Raw genomic sequence first — 22,797 nt, 5'->3', positions numbered from 1 at the left:
GACAAACAGGAATGTTCGGATTTAAGGGCTGATCCATCTGAACACAAACAGGATCCCCAAACCGAGTAACCAATTTGAAATCACCTTCGAACCACTCATTTACTTTGTGTTCAGGATTAAACTTCCACTCAATATTGGTTGTCAACAAACTTGTATAAACTTTTCCATCCAACTCCAATCTAATTTCCTTTACTACATTCTCTAAAGTGGTATCTGGATCACATAACAATATCTGCTTGGCTAGAGTCGGACGGAGACGCTTGCAGCGCATCTGCATTTCCCAGGTCAAAACTCTTGCGTCTACTTTATCATTCACCAGACTACCTGCATATGTGGCACTCACCAGGTTATCAATTATTTCTCTTTGACCATCCAATCTAACATAACGTATCTCAGCTGGCATCTCTCCACTGGTGATTAAACTCACCGAATTCACATTTACAATGCGTGGAATGTAGACTGATAAGTTCATGTATTCATTCACCTGAATAGAGTCAATAAACACTTTAGCACTCAAATCCTGTTCAGACTTTCCATCAAGCCAATCTTTCTGTAACTCGAACAAAGTTGTGGATGGCATTTGCTTCAGAATAAAGCTTACTTTATTCACGACATCTTTCCAATGTGCCAGGAGCCGGATAGCTGACACAACCTGCGTCTTCAACCTCAGATCAACGCTATTACCCACCGTTCTCAACACCGTCTGAAGGCTCATTTTACCATCTGCAGGTATGACGTCAATTTTTGAAAGTTGATGCCAATCCTCAAGTTCCCCCATATGTTTGATTATGGGTAACAATTCGCCCAACGTTTGACAGCTTTTTCTCTCATCTCCATCCAGGTATTCAATCTTAGCAAGCAACACCAAACTTGGTAAAATTTCGCAAACAAGCTTAGAGAGAAATATGGTTGCACTCAACTTATTCAAACTAGTTGTCTCGTTCCATGACAACTTTCTGTTTATAGCTTTAGAATGCTCACCAGCCGCCATCAGGTTGAGGTGTCTTGAATTCTGACTGGTAAAGATAGGGATCCTGTCCACAGGCCAGTCTATGGAGTTGATGCATCTCCCCATCTCTAACTGCACCGATAACATGTTCACTAAATTCAACTTAAACCTTGGTTCATTATAATCCTCAAAATCCTCTAACCCCTGATATTTAATAGTCTTATTAAAATCAGCAATAAACACCTTTTCATCGTTCAGAAAAATCTTTTGTCCCACATGTTCAGATTTTTCATTGGCAATGTGCAGAAGTTCGAGTCCCTGCCCCTGATTCCCAAGGAACAAATTGGCTGTCAACTTCAAAAATACCGGACTTTGCGAACAATTTAACAATTTTATATCCTCTACTGCAACAATCATTCTACTATATTCTTGTATTCCAACTGTCTCACCTTTATAATCCACCATCAAATGTCCTACTGCACATCCATAATCCACACCTAACTTTACTGGAATTTCAACCGCTGTACACTTTTCATACTTAGCAATTTCTCCCAGGTATATAATTCTGAACCCATGATGCATCTGTACATTTGATCTAACTTCTGTTTGAGCACATCTAGAAATACTAAAAAGTTCCATCATCCTCTCATTCCTTTCTCTGCTAGCCAAAAACATAGCATTCAAATCAAATCTAGCTTCCTGTTTTAACAAATCCCCAAAATAACTTCTAACAGCCGCCTTCGGTTCCTCTAAAAACTTGATACCCTCCAATTCTGTTACAAAAATGTTGAAATCCAGATGCTGCAAAGTAAGTTTCTCTGTTCCCATAATTTTAACTAAAATATTCCTTTCCAAGTTAGAAACAAAAAGTTGTTCATTCCACGTAGTTAAATTGAATGTATCTTGAAAAACTACCTTAAAATTACTGGCCGGTTTTCGTACTACATACGGAAAATATGGAGAAGTTGATGTTGCCCACAAATGATTATCTTCAGAATTCGCCACAATCGTCTTTTTATCATAATCCATAACAACATTTCCCTTGATCAAAACGGGTGTATTTTTTACTAAAATATGCAAAGTCCCAACAGCAAAACCTAAATTGAACCACATATTGTGCGCGTATATTCCCAGTGTCTTGCATTGAATATTTTCACCGCCAACATCCCAGAAAGGTGACAACGTTCCATTAACTGTGAAACTGTGAACAGTTGGCAAGTCTATGTTTACTTTAAAACTAATACCATCATGCTGATACTTGCCAGAATGAAAAATCCTTCTACATTCGTCCATACTCAACTCTACCTGTTTTTCATGTGGCACGTCTAGTACGTGCACATGACTCGCGGTACCGCAAAACCAGCGCTCCAATTTTAGTCTAACCTCACAACTAATGGCTTCCGACAGTATAAAATCGGTTTCTGCTAACCCCAATAATTCCACAGATCTGACCGGTTCCATCCTATCATGCAAACAGGCAGCTGATCTAAGTTCAACATTACTTATTTGAGAACAATCATAAGCTGCTAACCGTGGATCCTGTGACGTATACATACCACCAACAACAATCAAACAATAAGCCTGCATCACAACAACAAATAACAAAATATCCAAGTACCTGACTCCTCTATCATCCTTGGATTTCTTCACAGGTACTGGTCCAGCACGTCCACTCTTTGAACTACAAGCGTCAGGCGACCTCTTGCGCATACCACGATCTCCATCTCGTCTATTCCGGTCATGTCTATCACCACCGCCGCTTCCTCTCTTGTCATCACGCTCCCGACGGTTTTCGTGGTAATCTCTTCTCCTGCAAATATTATACAAATTATTACAAATATTATTTTTTAATCAATTTTGCGAGGTTCCTAGTTACTACATCTGCTACTGAATAACGTTCTAGTCTGTCTTTTTCTCTGTTTTGTCTATCCTCTTCCAATTTTTGTAATTGTACTTCATTTGTAGAACCTTTAGGACGACCTTTAACAGGAATAGTCTCAGACATTTTTTGCAATTTTGCATTATCTAACGATCTATCTAATTCATCCTCCTCAACATCTCTACCTCGTTTAACACTTCCCCTTCGTTGTTCCAAGTTTACAATTTTACTTTGCAGTTTTGGAAAAGTATCCTCTAAAATACTCATCCGAGACTCTAACTCTCTAGCAGATTCCATGTTAACATCCTCTACACCCAAACTGTTGTCTACTAAACTATTATCAGAGGCATAATCTCCATGAAAAACACTATCCTTACTAATAGTAGAATATGTAGAGTCTAACTTAGTTTTGTCAGTCATATCATTCGAATCTACACTATCAGAAATATGAGTACTTTCCAAAGTATCACTAAGATCCTCAACTAAATCATCTAAATTTTCATTATCCTGAGATACATTTGACCTTTGCTGTGACAACCCAACACCCAAAAAAGATTTCTCCAAAAAATCTGGTGTTACCTGTCCATCCTTCCGCCTTCCAACCACCTCTGGACTAGCGCCACAACTATTCTCCTCTTCAGAAACGCCTGAACAAGTTAAATTTCTTAAAGTATTGGGAAAGTCATAGTTTACTTTCAAGGTATTATCCACAGAGAAAAACTCATCTGTAATCACTAAGTCAATCTTTTCATCTGGAGTCAAGTCTAAAGTACTCTCAATAACATATATTTTATCTCTTGGTACAATTCTTACCCCTTTGTCTTTCAATCTACACTTTTCTAGGGGTTGAACCTCGAATAAACTATCAGAAATTACTTTTGTCACTAGACACGGACCCACCCATAGCGAGCAGAGTTTACGAGCTACACCAATCGTTGTGACGTCATAAAAAATATAACAATAGGAATTTATAGCTATCGGCCGACCTATCCTTTCTGTATTTTCTACCTGTAAATACTTCTCAGTTCTCTCTTGTCCAGTTCTCCAATTTTTGTCAAGGCACTCCAATAACTCTGAAAAATTCATATGTTTAATCTTCGAGCGGGTTAACGGATCAAATGAGTCAAGTGGAAGCTTAGGGTTTCTTAGAAACATCTTAAAATACGGGGAACATCCTAACCTCCGATTGAAAGAAGTGTTCATACAAAATTGTGTAGCTTTAAGTTTATAAGCCCAATCTCCATCTTGAAAACGTAAATCAGTCTTAAGAAACGAATACACCGATTGATTGTATCTTTCACTGTAATTCGAATTTGCTGATCTTGGAGGGATAAAAATTTGTTCAATTCCCAACCTTAAACAAACTTCCCTAAAAACTTTTGATTTGAAACTTTGTGCATTGTCAGTTCTGATTCTCTCGCATAGTCCCCAAACAGAAAATAAATTAAACTTCAAACATTCAATAATTGTTTCAGCTTTAACATCCTCAATAGCAAACAACCACACATATCTAGTACAACTGTCAACTACTATTAAAATGTGCTTACAAATGACTCCATTATATTCACACTCATTCAAAGGACCTAAAGCATCTATGGCCAACTCTGCCATAGCTTCCCCAGCCAAAGGAGAAAATTCTATATTATGATTATGTTTAGGTTTTTTACGTCTATTCAAACAAATGACACAATTTGCAACTGCCGCCGCTACATATTTAGACACATAGGGAAAATGGAAAATGAAGTGACGATTAATCCTGCTCAAAGTTTCCAAATAACCCCTATGCCCCGCCGTAACATCTGCATGAGCTAACAAGAAAACTTTATTGTACATTCCAATAGGTACCACTACCCGTTCAATAAATTGAAATTCTTTCTGGAGCCGCATAGGTGAAGTCAAGATAATTAAACCATCTTTATAACTCAAATGTTCAAAAAATCTTAATATTTGTTTACCATGATAAGGCATTTGAGACAATTCTCTGGACGTAGGTTTGACATTATTAACAATAAATTTCCTCACCTCAACTAAAACAGGATCCTTCTCCAGGCTACGACTGAATTCTCTCGCCTTCAATCTGGATGATATTTGACTGGCCGTCTCTGCTCCAATTCCTGCAATAAGACATAATTTAGGATCTTCCAATTGATATACAGTATCCAATATTAACTCTCCTTGTTCGTCTGTCGATAATTTAGATATGCTATCTTTACTATCCTTTAATGCAGTACGTGACAATATATCAACATTAGTATGCATCTTGCCCTGCCTATGTACAACCTCATAACTGAAGGTGGATAAAAAGTTTATCCACCTTATGGTGAGACCAACAAAATATCCGTTCTGCCTCCAAGTAGATAGATGTTTCAGTGCAGCTGAATCAGTTCTCACGATAAACTTCTTGTGTCTCAAATAACATTCAAATCTTTCAACAGCATTTACTAATGCACATAATTCTCCTTTATGCGCTGCATAATTGGCTTCATGAGTTGAACAAACACGTGACCAACACGATATCATCTTCTCTTGTCCATTTTGTTTTTGACTTAACACCGCAGACATAGCTGTAGATGACCAATCTGTATCCAACACAAATGGTTCAGCCTCCATCCTCCAATCCGGGAACGATTTACTTATTTCTTCACAGAACAATTCTCTAGTCTTTGTAAAGGCTTCCATACTTTTTTCATCCCATTCTATTTTACTACTGTTTCTGAATTTGTTCAATGGTGCCGTAATATCAGAAAAATTCTTGAAATATGAACCATAATAATTTATGAAACCAGTAAATCTTTGAATATCTTTACCTGTTTCAGGTACTGGCCAATTCTTAATCTTTTCAATATATGCTTGGTCCATAAATATGCCTTCTGCATTTATAATATGGCCCAGAAATTTCACTTCCTCTGCAAACAATGTACATTTTCCAAGATTAATCTTGAGGCCTGCTTCACAGAATGTTCGTAGTAGAGTATTCAAATGCTCCAGATGTTCCTCCACATTCATACTATATACAAGAACATCGTCCAAATAAACTAGGCAAAATGCCCTTAATTCAGGACTCAAATCCATTACTCTATCCATCAACTTTACAAATGCACTTGGAGCATTGGTCAATCCGAACGGAAGCCTCTTGAAACAATATTGCCGTCCATTAGAACAAAATGCTGTATATTTCCTGACAGATTCCTTCAAGTGCATTGAATTATACGCTGAAGTTAGGTCAATAGACGTAAAAATCTTCTTTCCTCCAAGTTTGTCAAATAGCTCACCAATATTAGGCAAAGGGTAACAGATCTTCTCAGTTATCTCATTTAACGAGCGGTAGTCCAGGACAAAACGGACTTTCACCTCGTTAGTATTTCCAACCTTCTTCTTAACAGCAAAAATTCCAGAATTAAACGGTGAATTACATTCTTCTATCACATCTGTTTCCAACCATAAGTCAATCTGTTCTTTTAGTTTCTCTGCATGATGAGGATTGAGTCTAATCATCCTATTTTTGAAAGGTTGAGCTCCAGGAACCAACTGAATATCATACTCCTCCAAAGTACAAGATCCAATATCCGTAGGATCAATCGATAACGCCTTGAAATTCTTTAAAAACAAACCAACTATTCTTCCTTTCAAAGAAACATTATCTTTTAAAAACGGAACTTTATCCAACTTCAATTTATCTTTAATAAAACGAATCTTCTTTAATGTTGTTGACACATCTTCTTTAACTCTGTTCTCTTGCAGCATTGCTATCTTCTCCGCCAAAAACAAATTTCCAACCAAAGTACCAGCAGGAACAGATTTCTTAACAGTTTCAAAATTCGTGATTTTAGTCATAATTTTACCGTTCTTTCCCACCTCAGTAATTCCTTCGTTTATCAACAAGTTGTTTCGGCTACAGTAACCTTGTCTAGGAGCTATATAACACAACTGTCCTTCAGGCATATTTCCCTTAGTTGAAACTTCTACCACCACTGTACTCAATGCAGGAATTTCTATTCGATTTTTCAATGAGCAAATCCATTTTTGGTCTTGTAACTCAGCTACATTAATCTCAGGTTTCTTAGTTCTTGCTTTCTCCATTTTCTCCAAAACTGTATGAACCAAATTCTTCACTACAATTTTCCGTTTAGCTACTAAATTCACACTGATTCCATGCATCTCAATCCTGTTGCCGTCTTTGGCAAATATCGTCTTCACGTTATTTTTGTTCAGCCAATAACTGCCTAGGTTCATAGGTACAGTCATGCCGGAAATAACAAAGCAATCTTCTTGAAAACTGTGACCTCCAATCTGAAATTCAACATTCCGAACAACACCATCAATCTTGATGCTGGAACCCTGCACGCCTGTTGCTTTCGACTCCGTTTCTTCAATTACACAATCAAGCTTTCTAGCCAACACTTGAGATATCAGGCAGCCTCTTGCATTGCCGCTATCAATTAAGGTCAGGATTTCCATGCCACCAATCTTCGTTGGAACATAGACTTCAGCCGCTCCAGCCGCCATCTCAGAATCTTCATGAAACTTATAAAACAGCTATCTAACTAACACCAGCAGTTATGAGGTTGTAACTATCCAATTGTCTATCAAATAACTATCTATCTGTCTACAACAAATAACAAAATAACTGAATAAAACAATTCACTCACCGACAATATTTCATCCACCAACAGAAACGTCCAAAATATCTCTTAATCCACAATCAACAAGACTTCTCTCCGGCCAACAGAAACTCCCCAAACTATTTGTTAATCCACAATCAGTAAAACTTCTCTCCGACCAATCTAAAATATTACAAACTTGTAGATGCCAATTGATGGATAAATCACTGTACATAAGAATTAATATCGATATTAATATATATATATAACCAATTTTACAAGACTATTTTTCGAACAGCAATATATATATATATAATGGTAATCAAATGTTAACAACATGAAACAAAATCTTAACAACTCACCATCAAATAAATAATGATGACAGTATCTCCCAATCACCACAAACACTCTTCTCAGCCAATCTAAAATAAAATACAATTATTTTAGATGCCATAAATAAATGTTTTCACTGAACAAATAAACTTGTAACACAATAAAAGAAGTTGTATAAAGAAATATGACATGATCAAATATTATCAATCACCAAGCAAATTAATCTTTCCAAATACCATAAGTTCAATTCTTTTGAAATTCAATAAAATATTACCTAACAAAACTATTATTGTCAGATTAAAACTGAGATGTATAAAAGGTTTAAAAGTCGAAATTCAACTAACTATATATCTCAATACCTGAGAGCACTTTGTTGCGCAGCTTTGCTTCTCTGCGCAGCTCAACTTTCTGCGCATGGCGCACTCCACGCCCGATAATCATTGCAGCTACCTCTATACACCACCCCATTTTGCGCATACCAGCTCTGAGAGATAGTGCAAATTTCTTTGCAAATATGGTCACTCCCCCTTTTTCTCAAACAAAAGAGACAGCTCCCCCATATCTGCGCATACCAACTCTGAGAGGTAGTGCAATCTTCGTTGCAAATATGTTCACTCCCCCTTTCTCCTCCAACAAAAGAGACAGCTCCACCATATTTGTGCATACCAGCTCCGAGAGACAGCCCCTCCCTTCCTTCATGGAAAGAGACTTCTCCACGATTATATCTAATGCATTATAACAATTTTGCTTCATGAAATTCTAAACTTCATTAAAAATTTTGCTGAATCAACATTACTAAATCGCAATATAATTGTTTTAAAATCGAATACTTTAAATCACAATAACTGACTCATCTTTTAAAACAATTTTCCACATTTCATCAAAATTTAATACTTTTCAAATATCTAATTTCACAATTTTATCAAATTTAATTCAATTTAAAATTCAATTTAATATTTTTCAATAGCAATTTTACAAAATTGTATTCCTAAGTCGTTTTTCATTTTCACTTTTTATTATTCTTATCTCTGTTAGACTCCACAACAGTCTGAAACAAAAATGAATTTTCCTAATTTCAACAAAACATAATCAAAAACTAAATTAATTATTTTGATTTCCATTATAACATAATCTCATAATTTCATATAGGCTTATAAACAATATGTTATCTTTTCATAATTCAAAATAAACCATCAAAATAAATTATCACAAAATTAGAGTTGCTTCGTTCACTCTTTATCATTAATTTTGTTTTGTTGTTGTTTATTTACAATGCGCATAAATCAAAACAATGCCGTGTAACAAGTAGAAAATGGAATAAGGTTTTATGATTATAATACATGCAAAACATTAAAACCATAAAATGTCATCTATAATAGCATTATTCCATGCCTCGACTTCCGCTACAAGATCGTCTTCATAATCGCTTGCCCCTAAACCATCGACATGCGCCACTTCCTTTGTATCCTCCCCTTCTTTCACCTCTCCTTCAATTTCACCAACCAATTTCTTTTTATCCATACTATTTTCATTCTTTTTAAAACTCTTTTGCCCCGTCTTATAAGGAACAAAAGGCTTGTTTCCCCACCGCAAAAAGTATTTTCCTTTAGGATTAGGCAACTTTTTATCTCTAATATCAAAACAATCCCTCATCATGTGACCCTTTCTGTTGCAATAATAACAAATAAAACCACCTTGAATTGCGCCAATTAAAGGAATAAGTTCAGCTGGTCCACCAAATTCATCAGCTAAATCAATTTCACATTGATTTATATCATATGACAAATTATCTTCATCACTAACCTGATCAATAGTTACAGGATTTGACTTGGAACCAACGCCACCAACCATCGTTTTAGCCAAAGCCATCTGGTTTGTTGTACATCCTCTAGCCATTGACCCTGAAATTTGATTAAATTGTAGCCCTTTAACAATCAATTGTGCTTTAACTATTAACTCTGTCCGAAACTTCGTTATCATTCGCACTTGTCCGTCACGCTCCAAATCCAACGCAAATTGACGCATCTGATTAGCCAATAGTGGAGATAAAACCACATTACACACTTGAGAATAGAAATCCATGAACATATCATCAGTTGGTTTCGGATACGCACGTTTCCAGAAAGATAGTATCTTATCAAAAAATGCATCAATCTTATCATTCTCATGTTGCTTAACACTCAAATACGCATCTTTACACACATTTTTCATGTCGGGTGGTAAAAATGTCTCTCGCATCTTACACAAGTACCCCTTTAATGTTAATTGTCTATTCTCCATATCAGCAGGTTTTAGTGTATAACCACAAGCGGTTCTTACACCCACACATTTATCAAACAAAATTTCCTTACACACTTGATGATTAGTCATATGATAACGTCTAGTAGTCATCCAAAATCTCTCCAAATAATCATCAAAGAAAATCACATCATCGTCAACCGCAAATTCAGGCGCATTTTTTCTGAACTGATCATCAAGTTTAGCACACGTTTCATTGTACCTATGCACATTCTCCTCCCCCTGCGAAACATACAGAGATCTATCTGGTACATAAACAAGAGATTTACACCAACTAACCTGCGAATCACTCAGTCCAGCTTCAAAAAAATTGAGAGTATTAAAATCCTCCGCATCAACCTCAGAAAGGGCTGGCCACCACATGAGAACTCCATTGTAGATATTATCCACAGCATCAACTCTAGACAATTCCCAAAGTTTTATGATCTTATCTTCATTTCCCTGCATACCACCAAAAATAGGCCGAGAACCACCAGCAAACAATTTAGGCTTCTCTTCTGATCCTCCAAATCCTCCAGATCCACCAGCCGTCCTCTGCCACGGCATAGAGTTATTTAAACCATTCTGCTGGTTATTCGACCCATTCTGCTGGGTATTCTGCTGGTTATTCGACCCATTCTGCTGGGTATTCGAACCATTCTGCTGGTCATTCAAACTATTCTGCTGGGCAATCTTTTCAAGAATTCGCTGCTGGCCAGTCATAAACTCATCCACAACGGTCACATTCTCAGTCTTGATATCATTATCAACACTAGGCTCCACCACCTTATTAAGACGATCTTCTAAATCGTCCATCCGAGTAGCCAGTCCAGTAACCGCAGCAACATTAGTATCAACATTATCCATCAACTCTTGAATTTTCGTCTCCAGTGGCGCTATACGCCCACCCAGCTCCGCCGCCACATTATCAAGTTTAGTCCCAATAGCATGAATCTCATTCTTGACCGTACCCCAAAAAGTAATCATGTACTCATCCTTCTCCACCTGAGACATTTTCCTCCATTCAGAAATGTCCATCCTGGTCACTACAAATATCCTGAACAAAAACCAAAAGCAAAGAAATAATACAATTAAAAGAAAATCTGAGCTATAGATTCGTACTACACTACTGCGCCAAAATGACGTGTAGTAATAGCAAGAACAAACAGCTAAATATTCTCATAAAGTGTATTAATTCAAGGCAAGATTAACATACAATAATAATATTAATATTAAGACAACTGTTCACTTTTATGTTCGTGTCGTGTTGCAGAGCAATGTCTTGCTCCGAAACGGTTGACACAAGAACTAAAAGCTAAACTATAAAATACATGCATTGCTCTTAAATCAGGAAGAAAGGGATTATACATCACACTAACATGCCTAAATTAACGAATAAAAGCTAACTATCTCGGACGGACGGACCAACCCTAATTATAGAAAAGCTTCGCTTTTAAAAAGTAGAAAAGTATACTTTATGGTGGGGGGGGGGGGGGGTATTTTTTTCTATGAGCCATTTCTCTTTGGAGGGTGTTGTTGATAAAATAGTTATAAGGTTTTCTTTGACCTTCACTTTAAATGAGAACCATATCAGGTAGCGAGATCCTTCAATACTCTCAGCTAGACAGACACAATTACAGACAAGCTTCTTTTTTCTTTGATATAAAGATAAATAGAAACTTTTCCTGCCTTTTGGTGTGTTTTTTATTGAAAGGTATAAAAATCATTTAAAATAAAAACAAATTAAAAGGATTTAGAGTTTTAAGTTAAACGGAGTGGGGACAAAACCGCGACAAACAAAACCGCGACAGGGACAAAACCGCGACATAACAAAACTGCGACAGTGACAAAACCGCGAAAGTGACAAAACCGCGACAGTGACAAAACCGCGACAATAACAAAACCGCGACAATAACAAAAATATAACTATGTAGGAATTTTTGTAGGAATACATGGCCGCAGCGCTCGGCCCCCTTGCCCATAACCTAACCTAACCTAAATATTGTAAAAAAAAATTTGAAAAATTTGAAAAAAATCTACCAACCACTTTTTGTAAAATCCAAGAAATTCTAAACTATAAATAAGTTAATGTACATTAAACATTCAAACATATAGGTTAGGTTAGGTTATAGGCAAGGGGGCCGAGCGCCCGCGGCTAGGCAGGCCAGGGGGCTGAGCTCTGCGGCCATGACCTTCTAGCATTAAGATTTTTTTTATTATAGATTTTTTTGCAATGTCGCGGTTTTGTCACTGTCGCGGTTTTGTCACTGTCGCGGTTTTGTCCCTGTCGCGGTTTTGTTATGTCGCGGTTTTGTCCCTGTCGCGGTTTTGTTTGTCGCGGTTTTGTCCCCACTCCAGTTAAACCTAAACTATTATACTAGACAAATATTAACAAGGATGACAACAAACACAGAAGCAAAGTTTAAAAAAATCATAGAACAGGACAAAAAATTATAAAAAAAATGGATGTTCAGTTTTTATACAGGTGCTTAAAATTCAGGATGTTTAACAGACTTTGCTTATAATTTAATGAATTGATAACCTAGGAATCGCAATTTTTAAATCAAATGTATAAATAATAAAGAGATAAGATGTTTAACTTTTTAAAAACACAAATTCGAATTTTCTAGTATTAACTGTAGAACTGATATACGCTTTCAAAATTGTCTTCACATGAATAATTAGGCAAAAATTTAATCAATAAGACGATTCTAACATGCCAAAATTCAAAATAACCCGTAAAGGACAGACGAACAGACACTTTGAGTGTAGAAAAGCTTCGTTTAAAAATTCTTATCTTTTGTATAGGTATGACATACTGCTTACTCAGGCTAGTAAGATACAGTGAATTAAAAATAATGAAATTATTAATTAAATGAATATTAGCTTTTTGATAGATTAAAGAATTGTCCTTTTAAATTGAATCTTTTCTGTTTTTAGGTTATTGTATGTATGTGTGCTCGTAATGTAAGAATATTAATATCACTATAATGAAGATTTCTATAAGGATAAGGTACAATATAAAATTTTTTTATTTGTTTTAAGAAAGATACTTGAGTTTGCTTATGTTAAGGATAATGGACTTAATAATTTATTTTCATCTCTAAGGATGATAATCACAATTATCCCTTCTGTAGATTAAAATTTGGACAAGGCTAGTATGACCTAACAAATAAAGATTCAATAAAAGTACCCAAAGTTTTTGAGCTAAGATTTTAAATCTTTTTGTACCACTATAATTTACAAAGCTACGTCCTGACTTTATGTTAAACATGCTGAATTTGAGATTTAACAACAAACTAATTATTTTATAAAGAACATTTAATTAAAAATTCCCATTTTGATAAGAAATATCCACTGTATGAATGGAAAAGTTATGAGAGATAAGAACATTGCCTTAAACAGCCTTAATATTATTCAGGGAGGGAGGGGAGTCCCCAAAGTTTTATCATAACTTTTTATTATTTGTTGGCTCATTTACTTTGATGACTTATTTTGATTGGTTGGTTCATTGAGATGAATGCCCTAAAGTTTCAACCACTAATTTAATCTACAAAAATAATAATTTTGTGTAAAATCATTGGATAATTTACAACTTTGTATCGGCCACTGTCTTATCCCTCAAGATCCCTGATATTATTCTTTAGCTCGACACTTAACTGCGAAAATACCTCATTCTGTTTACCATCCTTATCTTGCTACTTACATATTACTAATTCTTTTCAATATGTGAACAAATTAAAACATTTATTGCTGTTAAAAAAAAGTTAAGTCAAAACAATGTTGTTTTTATTATTGGTTATACAAAGTTTATTGGGTAGTGGAGCTACCCAAGGCATAAGTGAATACTCACCCCAGCTGGGCACAGTGTTTGCTGATGGTGGGGAGGCCGTGCTCACATGTAAAAGTGCTGTACCATGGTATCTCTGTATTTGGGAAGGACCAGGTATAAATAATGGTGGTTTACTCCATTTCGAATATGGAACACGATTTAAGAACAAACAAATGTATTTCGAAGTTTAATTTTATGTTAGGTTGAATAAAACTTAGAAGAGTCAATTTGGGAGTGTACCCCACTAGGCTTGGTGTATTTTGTTTTTAAATTTTAATAAGAGGGTTGGGGGGTTCTTTGGTCTAAAAATAGGTTTGAGTGAAAGCACAAAATAACAAATAAATAATATAATAATACATTTCAATCTAAATAAATATTTTGAATATTTTAAACGTGATCTGTAATACCTTTATGATATCTCTAGTTTTATATCTAACTCTAGTATTATATGGTAGTTAGATTAGATCAATAGCTTAAGATATTTTGATATGATTTTACAAATAAACGATAATTTTTTGTTTTTGTATTTGAATAAATTTTCTGTGTTTATGTAATAATGGGATGTTTGTGTTTCTGTGTAATCTCGCTAACCGCTGGAGTGATATTGTTCTCACACAAGTGTTCCTAGGTGCCTCTAGAGGCGTTGCTGCTAGTTGTAAAGTAAGAAAGAAAGTGTGATTAAAAGGTAGAAAACAGAATTATGGTTTGCTTTTAGCAAAGATTTTCTACTAATGGATTTAATCGTTATTGTTCTGTTAATCCTCAGGTGGAGTGACCTGTCAGTGCCAGCTGGGAGCCTCCTCTGGTACCTTGTGTGGAGGATATGAGAGGGTTACTCTGGCACTATTCAGTAATTATTCTTATTCTGTTCAGGTGGAGTAACCTGTCAGTGCCAGCTGGGAGCCTCCTCTGGTACCTTGTGTGGGGGATATGAGAGAGTTACTCTGGCAGGCACTGGTAATGTCTGCACTGCTACTGTGTCAGGCATCAGAATGGAAGATGCAGGTTTGTATTTACAGTTAAGATCCAAAACCGTTTAATATCAGATGGATTAGAACCGGTTCTAAGCTATACTGAAAAATAATGTATCATAACGTACTATGGATAATTTTATACAAGAAATAAAATAATTACCAGCTTTGAAGCGCGGTTTTTTGGCCCATTGAATTGAGGGAAAAAAAACCTGACTTTAATTTTTTACTATATGTGGAAATCTGTCTCTAATTTGACGCAATAAATTACTATTAAAGTTTATGCCATAAAATTAATCATAATATGTAAATATTTTTCATGCAGACCAAAACTGTTTACTGAAAAGCTTGGATACTGCTTGTTTTAAAACTATACAATGCTCTATGTTGAGAAAGCCCAATCTGTCCCAAATTTGGAACAATTTTGAAAAGTGCGATTCCTGTGATGTCATATAAAAAGGGAAGGGGGGAAGAAATCTCTTCCCTTTTCTCCCATCTCTTTTGAAGAGATTTTCTTCCCCCCTTCCCTTTTTATATGACGTAACTGGAATCGCACTTTTAAAAGTGATACAAAATCGGGACAGATTGGGCTTTCTCCTCTATGTTTATTGTTTATATTCCAACGAATTAAAGATATTTGTGTACCAGTATGATTTACATATCAATGTCCCCTTTCAATTTTTGTGTATGCTTAATTTAACCCATTAAAATTAACTAATTTCTTAATTGCAGGTGACTGGAGATGTATCATAATAGACTCCACCCCTGAAAAGAACAGAGCAAGCCAGCGTCTTCAGGTTGAGGTTGGCCACGCAGCCATTGTAGGATGGGTCAACATTGCAGGCTCTGTAGATCTTACAGAAGGAGAGAAGTAAGTAGAGTTTTGTTAAATTTTGTACCTGAAGTATTTTAGTCAAGTGAAACAAAACAAAATGTTATTAGTATAATAATAATGTATGGATTGGTAAAAATGAATGTATTTTCTGTAAGTTATTGTCTTTCATTTTGACACTAAAAAACTAGTCTTTGAGATAATTTACTAATTCTATTTCTTTACAACTAGCGGCTGCTCCCCTAGAGGCCTCTAGAAGCACATTAATGAGGGGAAGTTAGTTTGTCAACCTTCTTCAAGGGAATCTTCATATTAAAGGAACCAAATCGGTTCAGCAATTTAGAGATCTTTTAGAAAAGAAAAACAGACAGACATAAATACAAACAAGCATTCTGTTTCTTTAGTATATAGGATATCATTTTCCAGACATGAATGGACCTGCGAGGCCCTAGGGGGTTATCCAAAACCTGTGATAACTGTTACTGGGCCAGGTGGAGTTACAACCGGCAGACAGGTAAATCTCTTCTTAAATATGTGACATCAAATAAAAATTTAAATTGCATAATTAATACTCATAAAAGAAGGTGTATCAACTATTTTTTTTATAGCTAGCCGGTTCTTTTAGTAAGTAGTAGATGTAAAATTTTTCATAGAATTCAGATATGCAATCGGTTTTTTTGTAGACCTCTTATTTTTTAAGTAATTTAAGTTTTAAAAAAAAAAAATTAAGTCGATTTTAAGGTACTAAAATGCAACAAAAAAAAGAAAGAAAATGGTCATTATGAACAAAAATAGTAAGATCTTTAATTTGACACCTTACTTTTTCAATTCTGTCAGGTAATTATTGAAAAAATCGATTTTTTTAAACCCACGAGAATAAAAACTTTGAACTTAATTTTATTATTTCACAAATAAAAAAATAAGGGTTCATATATACCATTAGAATCAGAAAAATATTACGAATCCATTGTAAGCAAAATTGAAAAAAAAAGTTTACAATATAGTATATAAACTACAATAAAAGGAATTATATGAAAATATCATATTATGTTGTACAGGCAACGTCTTAATTCTTCAATTGAGTATAAAAATGGGAAGGGGGTAAAGAGGGGGTAAAAAAGGGAAGACAATAGTGTTGTCTGAACAAAAAAAATAATTGGCCATTTCTGTAATTTTTTAATTTTTTAATTTTTTTCAATTTTGCTTACAATGGATTCGTAATATTTTTCTGATTCTAATGGTATATATGAACCCATGTTTTTTATGTCTGTTTGAGAAAATATTTAGGTCTAAAGTTTTTATTATACCGAGGTTAAAAAAATAGATTTTTTCAATAATTACTCAACAGAATTTTAAAAGTAAGGTGTCAAATTAAAGATCTTACTATTTTTGTTCTTACTGACCATTTTCTTCTTTTATTTTGTTGCGTTTTAGTACCTTAAAACCGACTTAATTATTTTTTTTAAAAACTTAAATTACTTAAAAAATAAGAGGTCTACAAAAAAACCGATTGCATATTTGAATTCTATGAAAAATTTTACATCTACTACTTACTAAAAGAACCGGCTAGCTATAAAAAAAAAAGTTGATACAACTTCTTTTGGAGAAAAGAGATAAGAAACAAAAGTATAATCATCTTTAAACATAATGAGAAAGATAGTTTGTTTATTTTGCATTTAAGATAATGAGGCCAAGGCAAAATGGATTACTAATACAGCTATCAAAATAATACTGCAGAAATGTTGTTTGTTTATGTCTTTAATAAATCATAATAGAAGTTTCTCGTATTCATTCGAATCCGGTGGATAGGAACCGGTTCTCATCCATACAAAAAAACTATGTCTAGCATCGTATTATATCCAGCTTTCTACGAATATAAAATGTACAATCATAAGATTAAAACCAGTTTTTTTTAGCCGGTGCCTTTGGCACCTCGGGGTTAAAAAAACTAATTTTAATTTCATAATTGTACATTCTATATCCGCGGAAAGCCGTTTATAATACGATGCAAGAAATAACTATTCCTATCTTGAAACTAATTTCATAAAATCATAAACTTATCTTATACCAAATAATTATCATTTCAAAATTGGCAATACATTTAATAATTTCTATTTTAGGACACTGTTTCATCTGGTACTGCGCCATTGGTGGACGCCAGCATGGTGACTTACTACACTGGTGACCCATCTGATGATAACAGCCAACTTGTGTGTACTGCCACTCAATATTCTGGGGCAGGAGTTGTTCTCTATGAGAGCCAGGCTGACTTCTCACTTAGGGTGGCTCCAGCTGCTGTGGGCTGGGTGCTCAGCACTGGGGATATCATTGGTATCATCCTTGGAATTCTCATTCTAATTATTCTTCTTCTACTTTGCTGTTGCTTTTTCTTTTTCTACAGAAAAAGACAAGCTGAAAAAGGATCACATTTTGAAAATAATATCTTTATTGGCAAGGAGGGTGAAGGCTTTGTAAAGGTTGATGAGAGAAAAGTTTACAAAGAAAACTCTGGATATGATAACAAAGCTAGTGCAACTGAAACAGCAGTTTTAATTAGAACTGATGGTGCATCTGAAAAAAGAAAAAATTCAACAAGTAGTTCTAGCAGCTCATCATCAAGTGACGATTCAAAAAAGCATGTTAAAGTTGACAACAATCATCTTGCTACAAATATTATCTACAATCTAAACGATGCCAATTCACACTTCAATAAATACAACAACAACCTGAAACAAACAAATATTGACAAATATAATCACAGTCAAACTATAATTGGCAAAGCTGATAATACTTATGTCAAAGATAGCAATACAGTTGAGAAGACCTGTACAAGAGAAGAATCACAGATGAACACCCAATACTTTGAACACACTTACTCCTTCTCTAAAGAAAGAGATGTATTTGAGCAAAACAATGAAACTTTTGTAGGTATAGAAAATGTATGTGAGACAGAAGTTGTTCACAATAATGATAGAACTGATGATGATTTTATTACAGCTAAGAAATTGTCATCAAGCTCATCTTCTGCCTCATCTTCGAGTGCAAAGAGTAAGCAAAGTTCAGTGGTTGACCTAGTTGTTGAAAGTATCCAAGAGGCTGGAAACAAATTCAATATGGACAGTCAAAACAATGTTTATGTAGCATCAAATATTGGAAATACAGTGCATGTAAAAAAAGAACAGGAATTGAAGCAAAAATCAGAAAATATCAAGACAAGCTCATTTGGTCATTTTGACAAAAACAAGTCTAAAAAAAGGGTAACATCGATCCTGAAAAAGGACAAGGACTGGAGAAATAACCTCTCAAATATTGCAGAGGAAAGATTGAGTCAGATTGCCTCAATGGAAGACCTTAGAAAGTCACTTGAAGACCTCCAGAAATCACAGGAAAACCTGCAGAAGTCACAAGATAATTTAGAACAAACTGGACAAACCAAGTACATGTACTCCAATGTTCCCAGTGTTTTTGTATCTAAAGTTGATACAACTAAGTTTAATTCAAGTTCTACAGATAACTCAGAAGCTCCAAGCAAAAGAGGATCTATTCAAGTAGAAACCATAATTGAAGAAACACATGAAGAAATTGTAAACAATATTACAACAACAACAACTCAGGAGAAAAACTACAGAAGATATAATGATGAGCATTATTACATAGGTAACTCAGAGTATGCTGAAGTTGTACAGGAACATGTTAATGGAAAGTTTGAGGATGATCTTGGTTACTTTACAGAGAAGTCCAATGAAAAGATTACTGTTAATCCAAAAATTTGGAAGGTTGAAGAAATTGCATCACTTACTGAAACCCAGAGCATTTTTTCTACATCAGGAATTGGCAGAAGAGCAGAAACTCCTCTGAGACTTCCTGACACACCCCAGGATGACTCTTTCAAGCACAATTATATCCAAGAATGGATTTCAACTGAAAATGTTGCAGCTGAATTTTCACCATCATCCAATCCAGAATACGTCAACAAATTTGAATTCTCTGATCAGAAAGACAAAACAGCGGATCAAAGTAAGTCAATCAGCCTTGATATGACAGATAAATCAGATATTGAAGAACTAGATAAGTCTGATGAGTCTTGCATTGTAACCAATGAATATGCAAGAAAACCAAGTGTGGAATCATCAAAGAGCAGCAATACTTTTGAGCATGACCAAGATCACTTCATCGATAACCTGGAGTCCAGGAAACAAGAACAAGTAAAATATGCTACCAAGTTTACAAACCAAAAGAATGTACTTCAGCACATTGCAGAATATCAAAAGCTAAAGCAGGAAAATCAAAAGCAGACTAATCAACAACAGAATAATTTTTATGAAAACAACAATGTGACTCATACTTCATACAATTCAAGTACAAACAATAACTTTGTTCCACAATCCAGGACTGATTTCCACACAAACAAAATAAATGGATATGAAAAGGATGAAGTTCATGAATCTACTGTTGTCTCTTATACATCTGCTGAAAAAGAAGATAAACATTCCAGTGGATTCAATATCAACTTTTCTAAATCCCCAAGCATAACAACTTCAGAAAAAAGTACAAGAACCACGGGTTCAAGCAAGAAACAAGTTGATATATCTAAAGATACTACTTTCCTCAACAATGGAAAGAGAAGCATCTACCAAATCACTCAAAATGAGATCACCTTGTTCTCCAAGCACCCTGAAGGCAGGATAAAGATTATTCACAGGCCAATAGTGAACACTACAGCTAGAACTATGATCAAGTCTATGCCAGATTTGAGTGTCAGCCACATAGACATTGAGAGTCCTGAGGAAGAGGCATCAAACAAGGGTGAGGCTGAAGATTGTACTTCTGGACATTTACATATGACCAATGTTGGGCTCTTGCAACAGTCTCTTCCTATGAAACAGGCATGATTGTCCTCTAATTAATACTTCTATTCATTTTTTATATTTTTTTAATTTTGGAAATAAATTGATGCAATTAATAATCAATAAAGAATTTAGCATCATTTGTGTACACTAATTTATTTGTAATTTTTTCCTTCTTTCATTTAGTTTCTGAAGCTTGGTTCCAGTCACAGCAGCTCAGGATCCATATTTGATTGTGACATGAGATGTTTCACCAACAGTACTGATGTCTAGAGACACACAGCAAAGCTACTCTGAAAAACACAGGGATTTCAAGGCGTTAAGACAATGGATGATAAATTAAAAGATTATAAAATTTTGGATAACTGTGTAATTTGCAGTCAAATGTCCTCTCCCTCGATGAATAAATATATTATAGAACTTATACTAAAGTATATTATATATATCTTATGTACAGGCTTGACTTATTACCATAAAATAGAAATTAAAAAAAACACCAAACATGAAAGTTTTCTATGTATATATTGATAAATAAAGTTATTTTAAGCCCTAACAATATTTTCAGTTAAGATTTTTTAAAAATCTGTATAGACAAAAAATTATAAATTTAAAATGAAATGTAAAATATTGCAGTTAAAATTTATATGTTTAAAAAGATATTATTATATGTCTAGTTTTGATATTGTTAATTTAAGTTTTGTAAATATTACTCTTTCTAAATTAAATACCAGTGTGACTGTTTAAAGTTTAAATAAACATTACTTTAAGTTTAATTAATGATTAATGTTGTTTGCTTTGAAAAGGATTAGTAAAACATTTGTTGAAACTTTACTTTAAACAGTAACCCTATAAAAAAGGATATTTGTCTGTCAGTCTGTAGCTTAAGATCTCTCCTGGACCTACATGGTTCTCCTTTTTAATGGTGCCTTATAAAGGTCAAAGAAAGGTTATGGTGGAAGGCATCTTGAAAAATACCCCCCCCCCATGATTTTTTTTACTGAAATTGAAAGTGGAGAGTCGTCTTAACATTTTAGATTTAAAAGAAAATTTGAAAAAAAATATCTTTGGGTGGGGGGGGGGGTTGGGGAGGGGGTAGTCGACCCCACTTTTTTAATTTTAGTTTTAAAAAGAAATTTTATTTTTTTGGGGGGGGAGGGGCATTTTTCATTTTTTGGGGGGGGTTGGGGGTGTCTCACCTCCCAAGAAAATAATTATAAACCTTTCCGGGACCTATGTGAAGCTACCCTGTAAAGGAGAACCTGATCGGTTCAGCGGTTAGCGAGATCCTTTGCTACAAACAAACAGACAGACAAACAAACAGACATCGTTCTACTTTGTATTATAGATAAACTTATAAAGTATAAAGTTATATTTTCAAGTGCATGAAATAAAATTCTAAAACTGTTAAAAGTATTTTATCTTCCCCCTTCTAGTGGATCTAATAACATGGGATGAAATGATATATAAAAGAGTAGAAATATGGAAAGATACTCTAAAAGAATTTTATGTTTATATTATTTAATTAAATAACTAGAACCTAAATTTCCTCAAAGATTTACAGGTATTACCATAAAACCATACTTTTATCCAATATCCAGTCCTAAAATTGGACATTTTTCTGTTTAATTTCCGGGGGTATTTTGGAAAAGTGTATCATGATGTGAATACTTTGCAGATAAAAAAAATATTTGATGCAGAAATTGATCTTATTCTTATAATTAAAAGAAACAATAATAGATAATACATTATTAGTTTAAAGGTATCCTTATATAGAAGTAACAGGATAACTATCTGTCTGTGTTTAGCGTAAAATCTCTGAACTGCTAAACAAATATGATTCTTCTTGATAGTGAAGCTTTTTTTAGGTTCATGACAGGCTTAAACTATTTTGGTGGAGGGTTTCTTCTTTTTAAAACTGAAATGAAAGGGAGCGACTTAAGAAGCCTACAAATTTTACCAAATTTACTTTCATGAATTGAAAATATGAATTAATTTGTTAAAATTGTTAAATAAAGATCCAATATATATATGTATCGGCAGAAAAGAATGTATTTCTTACATTGTCTCAACACTCAAGATCAAATTAAAGTTTTCCCCTAAATTTTATCTTGAAACGTTTGCTTGGAGTTTGCTTAAGGACGATTTCCTGGGAATAAATATTTGCCACAAGGAAAGTTTTACAGAGAGTTGAAAAATTATTCTGTGCTTTTCCTCAGAGTGCCTATCAAGCACTTAACCCCAAAACTAAAAATTTGTATTTTTTTCCATGGAGGACG

General features: G+C 34.5%; 3 protein-coding genes across 3 annotated transcripts; 1 reads left to right on the top strand and 2 right to left on the bottom strand.

The window, feature by feature from the left end:
• Nucleotides 1-977: 977 nt before the first annotated feature.
• On the bottom strand, nt 978-4,989 carry LOC145314809 (uncharacterized). The gene is made up of 5 exons (XM_080154890.1): nt 4,851-4,989; nt 3,408-3,901; nt 1,865-2,759; nt 1,399-1,531; nt 978-1,081 (listed from the first exon to the last, which is right to left on the bottom strand). The coding sequence occupies exons 2-5, from the start codon at nt 3,413-3,415 to the stop codon at nt 978-980; spliced, it is 1,140 nt and encodes a 379-aa protein (XP_080011016.1). The 5' UTR covers nt 3,416-3,901; nt 4,851-4,989.
• LOC145314808 (uncharacterized) lies at nt 3,466-7,334 on the bottom strand. The gene is made up of 5 exons (XM_080154889.1): nt 6,684-7,334; nt 5,750-6,425; nt 4,851-4,966; nt 3,837-3,901; nt 3,466-3,475 (listed from the first exon to the last, which is right to left on the bottom strand). Exons 1-5 carry the CDS (start codon nt 7,332-7,334, stop codon nt 3,466-3,468), a joined length of 1,518 nt encoding a protein of 505 aa, XP_080011015.1.
• Nucleotides 7,335-13,711: 6,377 nt separating this feature from the next.
• On the top strand, nt 13,712-21,299 carry LOC145313746 (uncharacterized). Its single transcript, XM_080153315.1, has 6 exons — nt 13,712-13,985; nt 14,745-14,876; nt 15,575-15,713; nt 16,101-16,188; nt 17,795-20,560; nt 20,708-21,299. The coding sequence occupies exons 1-6, from the start codon at nt 13,820-13,822 to the stop codon at nt 20,792-20,794; spliced, it is 3,378 nt and encodes a 1,125-aa protein (XP_080009441.1). The 5' UTR covers nt 13,712-13,819; the 3' UTR covers nt 20,795-21,299.
• The last annotated feature ends 1,498 nt before the right edge of the window (nt 21,300-22,797 follow it).

Source organism: Acartia tonsa, chromosome 3 (assembly GCF_053477335.1).
Source record: "Acartia tonsa isolate MP-2025a chromosome 3, ASM5347733v1, whole genome shotgun sequence".
Taxonomy (NCBI): Eukaryota; Metazoa; Arthropoda; class Copepoda; order Calanoida; family Acartiidae; genus Acartia; species Acartia tonsa.
This window is presented reverse-complemented; position numbering and strand designations above follow the sequence as displayed.

Coding starts and splice junctions, on each gene's coding strand:
- LOC145314809 (XM_080154890.1), bottom strand. Junction 1,532..1,864: donor AACCGGCCAGTAATTTTAAG/GTAGTTTTTCAA, acceptor TCAAATGTACAG/ATGCATCATGGGTTCAGAAT. Junction 1,082..1,398: donor TTTGATGGTGGATTATAAAG/GTGAGACAGTTG, acceptor TTATCGGTGCAG/TTAGAGATGGGGAGATGCAT.
- LOC145313746 (XM_080153315.1), top strand. CDS start 13,820: ATGTTGTTTTTATTATTGGTTATACAAAGTTTATTGGGTAGTGGAGCT. Junction 14,877..15,574: donor CATCAGAATGGAAGATGCAG/GTTTGTATTTAC, acceptor TCTTAATTGCAG/GTGACTGGAGATGTATCATA. Junction 15,714..16,100: donor GATCTTACAGAAGGAGAGAA/GTAAGTAGAGTT, acceptor ATCATTTTCCAG/ACATGAATGGACCTGCGAGG.
- LOC145314808 (XM_080154889.1), bottom strand. CDS start 7,334: ATGGCGGCTGGAGCGGCTGAAGTCTATGTTCCAACGAAGATTGGTGGC. Junction 6,426..6,683: donor TAAACGAAGGAATTACTGAG/GTGGGAAAGAAC, acceptor TTGTTTTTAAAG/AATTTCAAGGCGTTATCGAT. Junction 3,902..4,850: donor AGGATCCTGTTTTAGTTGAG/GTGAGGAAATTT, acceptor TGAATTTTTCAG/AGTTATTGGAGTGCCTTGAC.